Consider the following 15,974-nt stretch of genomic DNA (forward strand, 5'->3'; position numbering starts at 1 on the left):
ATATTCTTAGGTGTGATGGTAGCTTATTTTTCACTTGATCTTTTTTATAAACAATGTTTACTTTTAAACAGCATGTCGCCTTCAAATGTTTATATGTATTATTTACTTATAATGATTATCATCATAAATAATAAACTAATTGAATAAAAAAATTAAAAAAAATAGTTAAATAAAATGTAAAATATTTTTTTGCTGTAATACCGAAATTGGTACCGAGAACCATGAAATGTTTTTGGTATTGGTACTGACTACTGAAATTGTAGTATCGTGACATCCCTAAAATGTACATTAGCGTTCAAAAGTTTAGGGTTAGTAAGATTAAATAATGCTAACATGTTTTAGCAGTAATAGCATTAATCATCACAAATTAGCATATTTTGCAAGCATGAATGAACTTAATAATTATAATAAATTACCACAATGTTAGCAAGAATTAGCATGTTTTTGCACATTAATATGAATCAACACATTGTTAACACGTTTTTGCACATTTCTAGCATACATTAGCACATTGCTAGCATGTTTGTAACATTTTTAGCATTATTTAACATGTTTCTAGAACAAATTAACATAGTGCAAAAACGTTAATTCATGCTACCAATATGCTAGCATTAATTAGCACATTGTTAACTTGTTTTAGCGCATTGCTAGCATTAATTAACACATTGCTAACATGTTTTTAACATTGTTAACATTAATTTGTATGTTACTAACATGAATTAGCACAATGCTAGCATGCATTAGCATGTTTTTGCACATTGTTAGCCTGTTTTAACGCATTGTTAACATGTTTATCACATTGATAGCATAAATTAGCACATTGCTAACATGTTTTTAACATTGTTGAAATTAATTAGCATGTTTCTAGAACAAATTAACATATCGCTTGCATTAATTGGCATGTTTTACACATTGCTAGCATTAATTAGCATGTTTTACTCATTGCTAACATGCATTAGCATGTCTTAACACATTGCTAGCATGTTTTAGCATTTTGCAACACATTGCTAGCATGTTTTAACATTTGAATATATTATTTAACATGTTAGCATGTTTTTCTAACATGAATTTGCACTGTGCTAGTTTATTTCTAGCATGATTTAACACGGTGTTAACCTGTCCTAGGCTAGTTGCGATAGAACGATAGACAGATATTTAAATCTTAATTATATTCACATAGATAAAAGCTAATTTAATCTGAAATTATATTTCACTCTTCTAGCTGTGTGTATGATGAAATGAACACAGAAGAGTCGTTTGAACGCTAGTGTCCTGTAGTGTATTTAGGCAGTGCTATCAGTCATGAGTTTCTAGAAATACCCCAGTGAGGACAGGCTGTCCTCTTTGAGCCCTGTCACTCTGTATTGTCTGGTGCTGTGGAGCACAAAGTGACAGTGACATTTGAAGCAGCCACAGGAGGCGATGGGCCGCTGCTCTCAGAGCTCAGACGAGAACAGGAAGTGAAGAGAGGCGCGGCTCTACCTGAGATGGCCGCCAGCTTCGCCTCATGGAGGACCAGCAGCTGCGCTTCACTCTCGCTGACCTTCCTCCGCAGACGGCCGGACAATCTCTGGCTCATCACCACCTGAACCAAGAGAACGAGAGAGAGAGAGATTACACACCTGGAGGAAAAGAGCAGTCACAAAAAGGGACAAATAACATGAGGCAATTTTCACATCATCAATACTAAATGCTAATGCATGACAGCTATTCATATTTTTCGATATTTATTAATGTAGAAAACTTACAACCCCAAATCAGAAAAAGTTGGGACAGTATGGAAAACGCAAAAAAATAAAAAAATAAGTGATTTCTAAATTTACTTTGACTTGTATTTCATTGCAGACAATATGAACACAAAATATTTCATGTTTTGTCTGGTCAACTTCATGTCATCTGTAAATATGCATCCTTTCCTGTCTTTCAGACCTGCAACACATTTCAAAAAAAGTTGGGACAGGAGCAATTTAGGGCTAGTAATGAGGTAAAATGGTTAAATAATGATATGATTTGAAACAGGTGATGTCAACAGGTGATTGTAATTATGATTTGGTACAAAAGCAGCATCCAAGAAAGGTCTAATCCTTTAGGAGCAAAGATGGGCCGAGGATCGCCAGTTTGCCAACAAATACGTGACAAAATTATTGAAATGTTTAAAAACAATGTTCCTCAAAGAAAGATAGGAAGAGATTTGGATATTTCACATTCAACAGTGCATAACATAATTAAAAGATTCAAGGAATCTGGAGGAATTTCAGTGCGTAAAGGACAAGGGCGCAAGCCTAAGCTGAACAACCGTGATCTCCGATCCCTCAGGCGGCACTGCATCAAGAATCGTCATTCATCTAGAAGCGATATCACCACATGGGCTCAGGACTACTTTGGCAAACCTTTGTCAAGTACCACAATACATAGTTACATCCACAAATGCCAGTTAAAACTGTGCTGTGCCAAAAGGAAGCCCTATGCTAACAGTGTCCAGAAGCGCCGTCGACTTCTCTGGGCTCGGAGGCATCTGGGATGGACCATCACACAGTGGAAACGTGTACTGTGGTCAGATGAAGCAGTATTTCAGGTATTTTTTGGGAGGAATGGACGCCATGTGCTCCAGACCATAGAATAAAATGATCATCCAGACTGTTACCAGCAACAAGTCCAAAAGCCAGGGTCTGTCATGGTATGGGGTTGTGTCAGTGTCTGCACACATTACAAAGTCCTGGCTGCGGAGGAAGAGGGTACGGGTACTTGACTGGCCTGCCTGCAGTCCCGACCTGTCTCCAATAGAGAATGTGTGGCGCATTTGAAGCGCAAAATGCGACAACGAAGACCCCGTACTGTTGCCCACCTTAAGACTTGTTTGCAGGAAGAATGGGACAAAATTACACCTGAAACACTTCATCACTTGGTGTCTTCAGTCCCTAAATGCTTTTAAGTGTTGTGAAAAGGAATGGCAACATTACAAAGTGGTAAATGCTTTACTGTCCCAACTTTTTTTTTAAATGTGTTGCAGGTCTGAATGACAGGAAAGGATGCATATTTACAAATGACATGAAGTTGACTAGACAAAACATGAAATATTTTTTGTTCGTATTGTCTGCAATGAAATACAAGTCAAAGTAAATTTAGAAATCACTTCTCTTTTTTTTTGCGTTTTCCATACTGTCCCAACTTTTTCTGATTTGGGGTTGTAAATGACGTAGGGGTTATCAGAGTTTCACATGGACTTTTGTCAGTAGTCTCTTCATAAGAAGGGTGCGTTTCTTGCCTCTAATTCATATTTATAATATATAAAAAATACAATTTTATTTAGGCCATATAAACTTTTTTGTTAGGAGAATGTCTTGCATAAAATAAAACACAATTTGTTCCATAAGTTTCTTTTTTAATAAGTATAAATAAATAAATAAATAAATAAATACATTTTAAAATAAATAATAAAAAATACAACATGTATATAATAACATCTGTGTCACAAATAATTTTTTTATTCGTTTATTTTATTTCATTTAAGATACCCTTAAAAATATAGCACAAATGTATGTATGCAAGTAATTTATTCTATATAAATACAAAATAAATAAGTACAAATAAATCAATTTAAAAAAAGAACATTTGTGCCACATGCATTTTATTTTATTTTATTTTATTTAAGAAATTCTCCTAAAAAGTTTATCTGGCACAAATTAATTTTGTATATAGGATTTTTATTTTTTTAATTTAAGATACTCTTTAAAAAAATGTTTTGCAAATGTATTTATTTATTGTAGCTTTTTATTTAAAATAATAAAATTAATTTGTGCCACATAAAATGTTTTGTTAATATCTTAAACTAAAATATCTTAAAATAAAATAAAACGTGGCACAAATGTATGTTGTATTTTATTTTATTATTTTATTTAAGAAATTCTCCTACAAAGTTTATGTGGCACAAATTTATGTTGCATGTAGAATTTTTTATTTTACTTTTCGGCTAATAAAATAAATAAAAATACAATTTATTTTAAATAATAAAAATAAAAATATTCATAATTATTTTATTAATAAAATAAAAAAATAAAATAAATAAATAAAATAAAATAAAATAAAACAAAATAAAACAAAACAAAACATCTTAAACACAGCATGCACTGAACATTCAGGAAGCCTGTAATCAACACAACAGATCTCCTGACGTGAAAGCGGTTGTGAGACGCAGCCAGACGTGCCGCGGCTGTGCCATCAGATAATGGCGAACCAGAGGGCAAAGTCACACTGTGCCATTTTCAGGCAGCTCATCTCCTCTCATATCCACCCGCGGTGCCAACACACACTCTGAGCCAGAGGCTCACACTGCAGCCACACTGACACCAGCTCACACACACACACACACACACACACACACACACACACACACACACACGCTCACACTGCAGCCACACTGACACCAGCTCACACACACACACACACACACACACACACACACACACACACACACACACACACACACACACACACACACACACACACACACACACACACACACACACACACACACACACACACACACACACACACACACACACACACACACACACACACACACACACACACACACACACACACACACACACACACACACACACACACACACACACACACACACACACACACACACACACACACACACACTATAAGAGCTAAATGACTATTTCCCATGCTGCTCACAGGAGGAAAGCAGCTCATTTTGTCTCAGATTGTGGTGGCAGAGCCGACACATGTTAACTAACCAAACTCACACACATCACAATTTATTGCAACAGGAACTGGTGACTTTGGTTTTGAACTGACAGTACAATATTTTCCAAAATATTAGTCACAGTTTATCGCCTGAAAAATGCTGTGGCTTGTATAATGTCATATGACCAATAAATCTGCCATTCGAGCATTATAAGGTTGTGAATGAAACATCTCACCCATATTGCATGCAATAACAGTAAATACTCTTCTGGGAAGGCTTTCCACAAGGTTTAGGAGTGTGTTTATGTGGATTCCTCTAGAAGCGCATTTGTGAGGTCAGGCACTGATGTTGTACGAGAAGGTCTGGCTCTCAGTCTCCGCTCTAATTCATCCCAAAGCTGTTCTATCGGGTTGAGGTCAGGCCAGTCAAGTTCTTCCACACCAAACTCGCTCCTCATGTCTTTATGGAGACTCTTTGGTCACTGGTCAGTCATGCTGGGACAGGAAGGGGCCGTCCCCAAACTGTTCCCACAAAGTTGGGAGCATGAAATTGTCCAAAATGTCTTGGTGAAGCATTAAGAGTTCCTTTCACTGGAACTAAGGGGTCAACCCCTGAAAAACAACCCCATCCCATAATCCCCCCGCCACCAAACTTTACACTCGGCACAATGCAGTCAGGCAAGTCCCGTTCTCCTGGCGACCGCCAAACCCAGACTCGTCCATGGGATTGCCAGACAGAGAAGCGTGATTGGTCACTCGGAGAACACGTCTCCACTGCTCTAGAGTCCAGTGGCGGCACGCTTTACCCCACTGCATCCCACGCTTTGCTTTGCACTTGGTGATGAAAGGCTTGGATGAGCTGCTCAGCCGTGGAAACCCATTCCCTGAAGCTCCACACACTGATCTTGAGCTCATCTGAAGGACACAGGAGTTTGGAGGTCTGGAGCTCTTGACTCTGCAAAGTTTGCGACTTCTGTGACCCTCAGCATGCGCTGACCCCGCTCTGTGATTTCACTTCATGGATGAGTTGCTGTTGTTCCCAATTGCTTCCACTTTGTTATAACACCACTAACAGTCGAGCATGGAATATTTAGTATAATATTTGGACTTATTGCACAGGTGTCCACCGATCACGGCCCCACACTTGAGTTCTCGGAGCTCCTGAGAGCGGCCCATTCTCTCACTGATGTGTGTAGAAGCGAACACACACACACACACACACACACACACACTCCTGAGAGCGGCCCATTCTCTCACTGATGTGTGTAGAAGCGAACACACACACACACACACACACACACACACACACACACACACACACACACACACACACACACACACACACACACACACACACACACACACTCCTGAGAGCGGCCCATTCTCTCACTGATGTGTGTAGAAGCGTCTGCAGGCCTAGTGCTTTATACACCTGTGGCCATGAAGGGATTGAATTGGAATGATTTCGTGAGGTGTCCCAATACTTTTGGCAATAGTGTTGACTGGTTAGTACACTGGAAAGGTCAAGAACAGATGATTAGGATGTGGACTTACTTTAGCTGTCGCCTCTTTGATGGACAAACTCAGCGTTCGCTCCTGCTCCTGAAGTCTGAAAGATGAATAATCAATCAAATCAGTAATGCGTAAATTAATGAGATGTTAAAGTCATAATAAATGATGCCAAATAGTAATAATGGTGCTTGATTTATCAACACCACTAATAAATACAATGTTGTATAACAGGTTGAGACTGTTTAAAAAAAGCGCCTCCTGCTGGTTATTTACAGATCCCCCTTTACATTAATAAGTGGATAAGATATGAAAAAATGTCAGCTATTTCTCATCAAGAGCCGTGAGAGGCTCTTCTTAAATATTACGCACAGGTAACAGAAACCACACGAGCATCTGAAAGCAATAAAAATTCATAACCGTGCTGAAAAAGTCTCATTTCCAGAAGGCCCAGGTAAAAATACAATAAAAGAGAGACGCAGGGAGAGAGGATTGCATGAGCAAAAATAGCACTGAAGAGTCCATGTGGACTCAGCTGCTTCTCCTCAAAACTGCTTTAAACTCGGCCCTCGCTGCAGGAGAAAATAAATCAATCTCTCAGCGGGGTTTGTTTAGCTCAGCTCAATGTTATGACCTCAATCTGCACCGTACCTCCAATAAATCTACATATGCATCAAAATCAATCTGCGAGAGACCAAACAGAGACATGCAATCCAGAGTTCAATATTTCGCTGCCCTTTGTTTTTCCCACCAGAAAGTCGCCCTGAAACTCCTGATTCAACTGAAGCACGTCAATCTCCAAATGCCAAGGCTGGTGAATACTGATGGGCACATCTATAGTCGTGACAGTGCACTGTACACATTCATTTGCTTTAAATATCACCTGGCGGTTTCTGTTCTGCCCTCACTGGACCACAACATATTACAGCAAACAGATTTTAATAATACTGTCTCTTACTGATGACATCACAAAGGTGTCAGATTATATACTCGAATGTATAATTCATTACTAAACCTGATGGCATAAGGGCATTTATGAAGCCGATAGCTCTGGATCTTAAACCTGATTGCGCCACGTCATGAGTCATGTGATATACGGACACCTATGAATGCACATCAATAATAATAATACATGTAAATAATTAATATATAAATATTGTAATTTATTTATTTTAATTATTACAATATTATATTTTAATACATTATATTAAAAATGTCAATAATAAGTATATAGTAAATCATAATAAATCATTCATTATTATTATCAATATCATCATCATTGATAATAATAATAATAGTAAAGAATTAATGTTCAAATAAATATAAAATATTATAATATATAAAATATGTTTTAATAAATTATATTAAATACAACTATTATCTATAATAATAGTAACAGTAGATCAATAGTACATCACAATAAATAATTATCATCATCATCATCATCATCATCATCAAATGTATTAAAATATTATAATATATTTATTATATATATATATATATATATTATATAATATATTAGTAAATCATTAATAAATCATAATAAATCATTATTTATTAGTGTTATCATCATTAATAAACAATCATCATTATTTATAATCATCTAATGTATTAAAATATTATGATATATTTTACTACATTATAATAAATACAATTATTATCTATAAATATAGTCAATCAATAATAATTCATTATTTTTTATTAGTGTTATAATCATTTAAATCTTCATCATTTATCATCATCAAATGTATTAAAATATTATAATATATTTTAATAAATTATATTAAATAAAGAATTATTTATAATAAAATAAATAAATCATTCTTTATTAGTGTTATCATCATCATTAATAATAATCATCATCATCATAAAAAATAACCAATCTATACTGAATCATTATAACAATAATCCATTTATTTTTTATTTTTGTTGTTATTGATAATAACAAAAATTATTAGTTTTATTATTATTACGATTATTATTGTTTCAGTTGTTATTTTATTATTATCATCAACAATAATAACAACATTAATAAAATAGATTATTATTGTTGTTGTTATTATTATTATTATTATTATTATGAATTTATTTTCTAAACCTGTTCACAAACCTCATTTATATGTGCACTTTTTCAAACATAGTGCTTTAAAATGCATTGGGGTCTTGACAATTAGTGGTGTGCCAGGTTTGAATGTGTGTAAATGATCAGCCCATAATGACTCCAGTAAGTGAACGCTCAACTTCCACAAGTGTGTCATAAAGCACAGTCACGCTTTGGGCGTCCCGAGTTTGAGTCCCGGCTTGTGGACTTTTCCCAATCCCACCTCCTCTCTCTCTCCAACTTCGCTTCCTGTCAACTAACTGTCTTGTCATAATAAAGGCACACAAAAAAACCTTCCACAAATGTGAGTAAATAAACAAATCCCTAAAAGAGCGTTTCACGCACACACTAAATATTTGCTCCACAATCCACTCTCACACATTTCGCTGATCCGCTTCCCCTCACCTGATGATCCCTGCGGGTGGAGTTAAAGTGATCAGTGGCCGGTGTTCAGAGGTGATCATGTCCTCCAGCGCTCGCCCCATCAGATGCAGCTGAGGCGAATCACAGGCTCTCAGGACGGGCCCCTCCAGCTCCTCCACCTCCAGCTGCACCTCCACAGCTCTGCTCTGCTCCTGCAGCTCCTCCAGCCTCCGCTGAAGGTCACACATCTCCTTCTGTACAAGCACAACACTTATTTGACCCGTTACAAAGTCTTGATTTTTGATTATTTTCCCCATATTCTCCATTTTTGCAGCTCTACTCTTCCCAGTCTGTCAGTAACGCTCGCTTTAGTTCCTGTCTCTATAAAGCCCCTCCCTCTGAAAAGTAAGATGTGCTCTGCAAAGCTTTTTCATGCTCAAACAAAACTCAAGAAAGATGAACATGTAAAGAAAAGCATAATAAATCTTTAATTTTGCCATAGTGTGAGTCTAGATCCATAATCATTAGACTAAAAGCACGGTAAACATTCAAGTAACTGTGGCGAGGTTGATGAGCGAGAGACATGGGAGGAGCGAGCGAGACCAGTGCATGATTGAGAATGAGCGTCACCTCGAGTCCTCTCATGAGGGAGCCCAGAGGCATATAAGGACGAGCGACATCAGTGAAGGACGAGAAGGACCAGGGGCTGGATTCACGAAAATCTTCTTAAGAAAGAAGTTAAGAAAATTCTTAAGATAAATTCTAAGAAGTTCGTAAGAGTGTTCCTAAGTGCAATTCTTGAAAAATTCTTAAGAAGATCTCAAATATTTTCTTAAGAACATCTTAATTTTTTACGTAAGAAGAAAATAAAAGGTGTTATTTGGTGTTATTTCATTGAAAGGTATTACTGAAGACTCGCTGAATGAAAAACACCTCAAAGCCCGTCTTTTTGCACTTCCTGCAGATTACCGGAGATATCATAATAAGTGTGCAGACTATTTTCGTCGTGACTGGTTTGACAGGAGTTATTCACTCAATGTCGTGTTTTTAATGTGCCGTGTCGGTAAATTGTTATTTTATAAGAGCCTAGCAGTTTAACAAGAACGCTGCTCGGGTACCAAAGATCGGCCGTTAGATCTACACAAGACGAATCATATCTCAGAGACATCAGAGCCCGGGGCAGACGGCTGAAGGACTAGCTGAGGTAAGGCTACTCTCGCCGGGGTTAACGAGCGCTGAACACCCGCTGATCGCCTGGTTCTCACAACTCCAAAAACACCAGATCAAATTGTAAAATAGGTGCTCTCTTTATAAATAAACCACAGATTTAATCTTTAAACAAAGTACATTCTCGCCTGAAAAAGTCTTAAATCTACAATTTGTGACACATTAACAGTAGTATTTTTAAATTACGCTGGGTTTCTCGTCCACTATTGACGCTTGCTGGTTGGTGTGAGCTAGTTGCTGGATTTATACTCGTCCTTATGGTACTAGTTATAAATATTATATTTAGCCAGCTACTGTAATGTTGTAATGCTTACTATTTGAAACAACCCAATAAATTCGTTAAACATCTTACATTTGGGTATTTAAGATAGGTTGGAGGTTATCCCAACTTTAAGAAGTTATTTACGATGATTTTAAAGAACATTCTTTTTCGTGAATATGAATACTTCTTACATTTTATCTTAAGAACAATCATAAGAAAAAAAATAAGAACATTCTTAAGAAAAGGAAATACAAAATATTCTTATTTTTTTTCTGAAGTTAGAAAATAAGAAGAAATTGGCAGTTTAGAATAATTTTATTCTTAAAAATGTTTGGTGAATCCGGCCCCAGGTTATGTATGCGCGTGGTAGTCGTCCATGAGGGGCTGCCACTTTTAACTTCATTTTGTGTTTATCATTTATTAAAGTCTTTAAATGTTCGCCGGTTCCCGCCTCCTTCTTCCCATATCTATGAACTCCTCAGCACCGCAATCCCCCTCAGCGACAGCATGTCTCTCCTTCCTCCCGGGTTTCGGCACCAATGTAACGAACTTCTTATGTTCAGGGAAGAAGGAGGCGGGAACCGGCGAACATTTAAAGACTTGAATAAATAAACAAACACAAAATGAAAGTAAAAGTCTTTCATTGGTCTCGCTCGCTCCTCCCACGTCTCTCGCTCACCCACCTCGCCACAGCAACTAAAGCTTATTGGTGCGTATGCATTGTAGTCCATTATTTTGTAATATGTAGAACAGCAATATATACTTCTTATTCAAGCAATAAGTTCATATGCATATGTGATTATCATATATTTGTGTTCACCTGAATCCTCTGTTTTTTCTCCAACAGCTTCTCCCGTGTTTGAGGTCGAATCCGAGAGCCTGATCCCTGATCCTCACTCACTTCTCCATTTTGCCTGTTTGGAAAAAACGATTTATAAATCACCCACAGCAAAACAGGATAAGAAATGTCTTGTTATTGCTATAATTAACTAAAACTATTTAGAATAATGTTTGGAAACTAAAAGCTGAAATTAAATAAAAATGTAAAAAAACTGAAATAACTGAAATAAAATAGTTGAAGTACTAAAGTGACTAAAACTGAATTAAAAATTAATTAAAGCCTTTAATAAAACTAATAAAAATTACAATTTAAACTAAAATGAAAATTGACTGTAAATAGAAAGATAAAAAACAATTCAAAATAATAAATGTTTTATAATATATTTAAATATTTAGTTGATAAATATTAAATATAATATACTTTAATCAATTATATTTTATATACATACAATTATCATGAATAATAATAGTAAATACTTAAAAAGCTAATTGAAAATATAAATAAATGCTAACAAATAATGCACAAATAAAACAGAATCTGTCACTTCTACAAAAACACAACAAAATTACTAAAATGTAAACTAAAATGAAATATACTGTAAATATGAAAAATAAAATCAATAAATGTATTATAAAATATTTAAACAATTAAAATATAAATATATTAAATATAATATACTTTTTTCAATTATATTAAATATACACACAATTATTATGAATGATAATAAAAGTAAATAATAAAGCATTCTTTATTGTAAAATGAAAACTGTAAATATAAAAATAAAAGCTAATTCAAAATATAAACAAATACTATAAAAGAATATAAATAGTATTAAAATAACACTGAATCTAATCAGCGTCTCAATGATTATAGAGAATAATTTTTATTTATTTTAATTATGAATTTAGTAAAGCTGTTTATAACACTGATAGGATGGCCAGATACAGGTTATATTGACAGAAAAGTCGATCTATAGCATCATAAACTTTCATTTACACACTTACAAAAAAAAGAAGTATAAAAAACCCCGGGTACATCCAAATATGTAACAGTGCATTGAGACCAAATACTCTAATGACTGCTAGTTGACATGTAGTTGCAGGGTTACTTGTAGTTAGTAGAATGGCTAAAGTGGACCATCAAAATAAAGTGTTAGTAACTGATAGTAACCAAGTACATTGTTGCACTTTGTTTTATTAATAATAGGGGATGTTTATCATTATTAGTCATTTCTTTGATGAGTGTCTCTAAGCTACAGCCGCCAAACTGTACAAAGATAAACATATGGAAACAATACGTAACAGGAAGTGCCGTTTATACACATTCCTCCAGCACTGCCGCCCCACCTTTGCTTTCCTGTTTTAAAGGCTTATCTCTGAAACTACTATCATCTAACCTTCAAATACAATATAGTGAAGCATACTGTAATATTACAGAACACCAGGTCAGATTAGAAATCAGACTTCAGAAACATATTTGAGTATAAATGTATAGGAAATACTGTATAGATATGACAAAGAAAAGTATTAATACTATTACACAAGGATGCATTAAATTGAATGATTTCTGAAGGATCATGTGACGCTGAAGACTGGCGTAATGATGATAAATTCAGCTAAATTACATTTTAAAAGATAGAAAATGTGTTTTCATGTGTCCAAACCTGCAGTGTGTGTCTGTCCTGCGGATGGCGCTGTGCACGGCCGTCCTGAGACGCTCCAGAAATCCAGTGACCTCGGGATGTCTGGACGGGAGACCAGGCTTAAGTGTCGCTCTCTCTCTCCGCAGCTCCTCTAGTTTCTTACCAAAGCGCTCGGCTGAACACACAAACACAATTCAGACTGGTCTTTCTTTGATGGAGTGTAACACAAGGCAAACACAAATGTACACCTGTTTCCAGTCAATTTAGGTCAAACTCAACACACACAAAAAAACATAATGAAAATACTAAACTAAATAAAAACTAATTATTATTAATAACAAACATAGAGGTATCTTAGGGTTTAAATTCTAAAAACGTTCTATGGTACGGTATAGGGGAGCGAGGGGCACAACCTAACGCGGGGTTAGTTGTAACATGCATGTTTTAACCCTTTCCACAAATGCCAGCATGACGAAACTTATTTACTAGTTGCCATATCAACATTATTTAGAGAAAAAAATAGCGCCAAAATTTAAAAGTCTCTGGAAGATATTACTGAACATGTATTTAACCATAGCAAAAGCAAATTTCTTACTTAAGTTTAGTTTTCATCTCTGTTTTTTGTGTTTATTTAAAATAAGACAAATCCGATATTATTGTAATCTTATATCTGTTATTTAACAGTTGATGTTCTTTAATGCTGATCTAACAGCAGAAGACACGAGCCGCGGGTTAAATCCCAGTTGTGCAGATGGGGTGTGTGTTAACACTGCGTTACAATGAGAGAAATATGCCATTATATTCTATACTTTTATAAATTCTTTTGAGAAACCATGAGAAAAGGGTGAATAATGACAGAGTTAATGTTCAGAAATTATAAATTATTATTATGTTTTGAACTATGCTGTATATAGCGATGTGTTTGTAGTCAAACTCAAAAATGCTAATATTTTAATGATTAAAAAATGCCATTATTTCATTTAAAAAAAGTTAATAATTGTATTTTGTTGACAAAATATTTTAGTTTGTCTTTATTATTTATTATATCAGGTAACATTTTAAGCTGTTATTTGGTCAAGTTACAATGTACCCCACCTATGGGGCATGTTGTCACATTTCACTTCCATTCTTTCGGGGCAAATCAAGAAAAAAGTATACACTGTATTAATGAAACAAAACCACATAATTGTACTAGACATGTGTGCAATTAGTGTGGGAAAAAAGACATACTCTGAACCCCAAGTGGATTTACACAAACTGAGAAAGTCAAAAAGCGTTAGGTTGTGCCCCGCTCTCCCCTATATAATAACGTTTTAAGAGCATTATTAAAGACCAGATAACGTTGAACGAACATTCTATTAACGTTACTGGAAGAAATTATTAGTTCACAACTAAGACACAGCAGGAAGTGTCAGTGTGTGTGTGTGTGTGTGTGTGTGTGTGTGTGTGTGTGTGTGTGTGTGTGTGTGTGTGTGTGTGTGTGTGTGTTTGGGGACACACACACACAGACACACACACACACACACACACACACACACACACACAGACACACACAGACACACACAGACACACACACACTCTGGGAAAAGTCACAAGGTTTGTCAGGCTCTAAAGAGGGGAAAAGGCTTCCAGCTGACTAATGTAGGTCAATCATCTGATCTGATAAAACAGAAGAAGTACTTATACAAGATCACACACTGAAGACTTAGAGGAACTATTTTGGGTACAGTAACTCAGTAACTAATGAAGCAAGAATTGCAGAAATTAAGACTATTCACGATCCATAAATCCATACAAGTCATGGCACACTGATGCTGTGTGATGACCAGCAGATGGCGCTGTTTGACAATGAATCACAGAACTGTCTCAAAGTTATGGACTATTAATAATGTACTGTACAGTACTATCTAATACTGTTTAAAAATAGCATGTGAAATAGCACACATGCAAAGATAAACATTGGGATCCTACTACAAAAAACAACAACATCCATGCAATGCACAGTGCATTTATATTATATTTATAATATTATATATTAGGGGTGTAACGGTACACTAAATTGACGGTTCGGTACAGCAGTTTTACAAAATTGCTTTTTATTTATTTTTATTGAACAGTGGTTTACTGAAAAAAATTGTGTCTGTCCTTAAATGAATTACATTATAACTAAAAGTTTCTTAAAGATGATGCTGTAAACTATATAGGGAGACCTTACTTGCACATTAATATTAAAGGTTAACAACAGAGCCCAAGCTATTAGCCTAAATTATTTTTAGGTATAATAATCAACACTCAAATAACACAGTACGCAAACATGTAAACTTCACATAAGGCTTCACATAAACTATTTTAATTATAAAATAGTTTTTTCTCAAATTCGTTGTTGAAATATAATCATTTATACACAGTGTCTGTCATTTTCATGACAGATTTATTTAAACATACATGAAATAATCAAGACATCCCTAACAGGTTCAGTAGAATATAATGAATATAGGCTAATAGGTCACATATTTAGTGAAAGAGTTGATTTCTCTAGTGAACTAACAGCTGTGGACACTGCTGAGGTCATGTGATGCTGCATAACATTGTTTACAGCAGTTATATTGATGTCTTTCCGCGGTTGAAACACTGATGGAGCGATTACACCACATATAATACGTGACAGTTGTAATGTATCCTCAACATACCTTCAGATGTTCATTCATGTCTATTCTTTAGGCAGAGATGATCGATTGCGTTCACGCGCGCGCGGCCGCTTGAACTGTGATCAGTGATCAGTCACGCCACATTAAAGAGCGTCATTTATCGTTTCAATTTCGTGATAAAATGGACTGAATACTAAATATGTTCATGTGGGAACTGGGATTGAAGTGTGTCCCGCGCTTAAAACAAGCCGACAGTTAAAGATTGCACGCGTACACCGAACCGAAAGCCCTGTACCGAAACGGTACGGTATGAATACATGTACCGTTACACCCCTATTATATATGCAGGGCTCTAAAGTGCGACCAATTTGGTGCGACCAAAATTTGTAAGGGTGCGACTAAAATTTTTCCCAGGTTGCACCGGTGCACCTAACATCCTCGCATCCGCTGCCTCTCCACGAACGTGTTTGTTCTCCTTTGACGGAAATCTCCATAGATATATATACGTAGATGCCTCATTAGCGTCTGTTTCTATGGGCCGCTGTACGTGGAGCGGTTGAATGAGGCATCTATGTATATATTTCTATAGAACTCTCATGGTTGGATCATATCGTGGTCTAAACCACCAATCAGAGACAGAGATGGGGCGGGTCTTTGCCTCTGAT

General features: G+C 35.8%; 1 protein-coding gene across 2 annotated transcripts in view; it reads right to left on the reverse strand.

The window, feature by feature from the left end:
- The window catches only part of disc1 (DISC1 scaffold protein), a 111,807-nt gene that overhangs the window by 65,428 nt on the left and 30,405 nt on the right, over positions 1 to 15,974 (reverse strand). For both annotated transcript variants that reach the window (XM_079843597.1, XM_079843598.1), the window contains exons 4-8: positions 12,683 to 12,836; positions 10,999 to 11,092; positions 8,732 to 8,943; positions 6,271 to 6,325; positions 1,483 to 1,585 (exon numbers count right to left, since the gene is read on the reverse strand). In XM_079843597.1, the coding sequence (XP_079699723.1) occupies positions 1,483 to 1,585; positions 6,271 to 6,325; positions 8,732 to 8,943; positions 10,999 to 11,092; positions 12,683 to 12,836 (618 nt within the window). The remainder of the gene's footprint in view (positions 1 to 1,482; positions 1,586 to 6,270; positions 6,326 to 8,731; positions 8,944 to 10,998; positions 11,093 to 12,682; positions 12,837 to 15,974) is intronic.

The sequence above is a fragment of the Gobio gobio genome, assembly GCF_949357685.1.
Source record: "Gobio gobio genome assembly, chromosome: 18".
NCBI classification, from domain to species: domain Eukaryota; kingdom Metazoa; phylum Chordata; class Actinopteri; order Cypriniformes; family Gobionidae; genus Gobio; species Gobio gobio.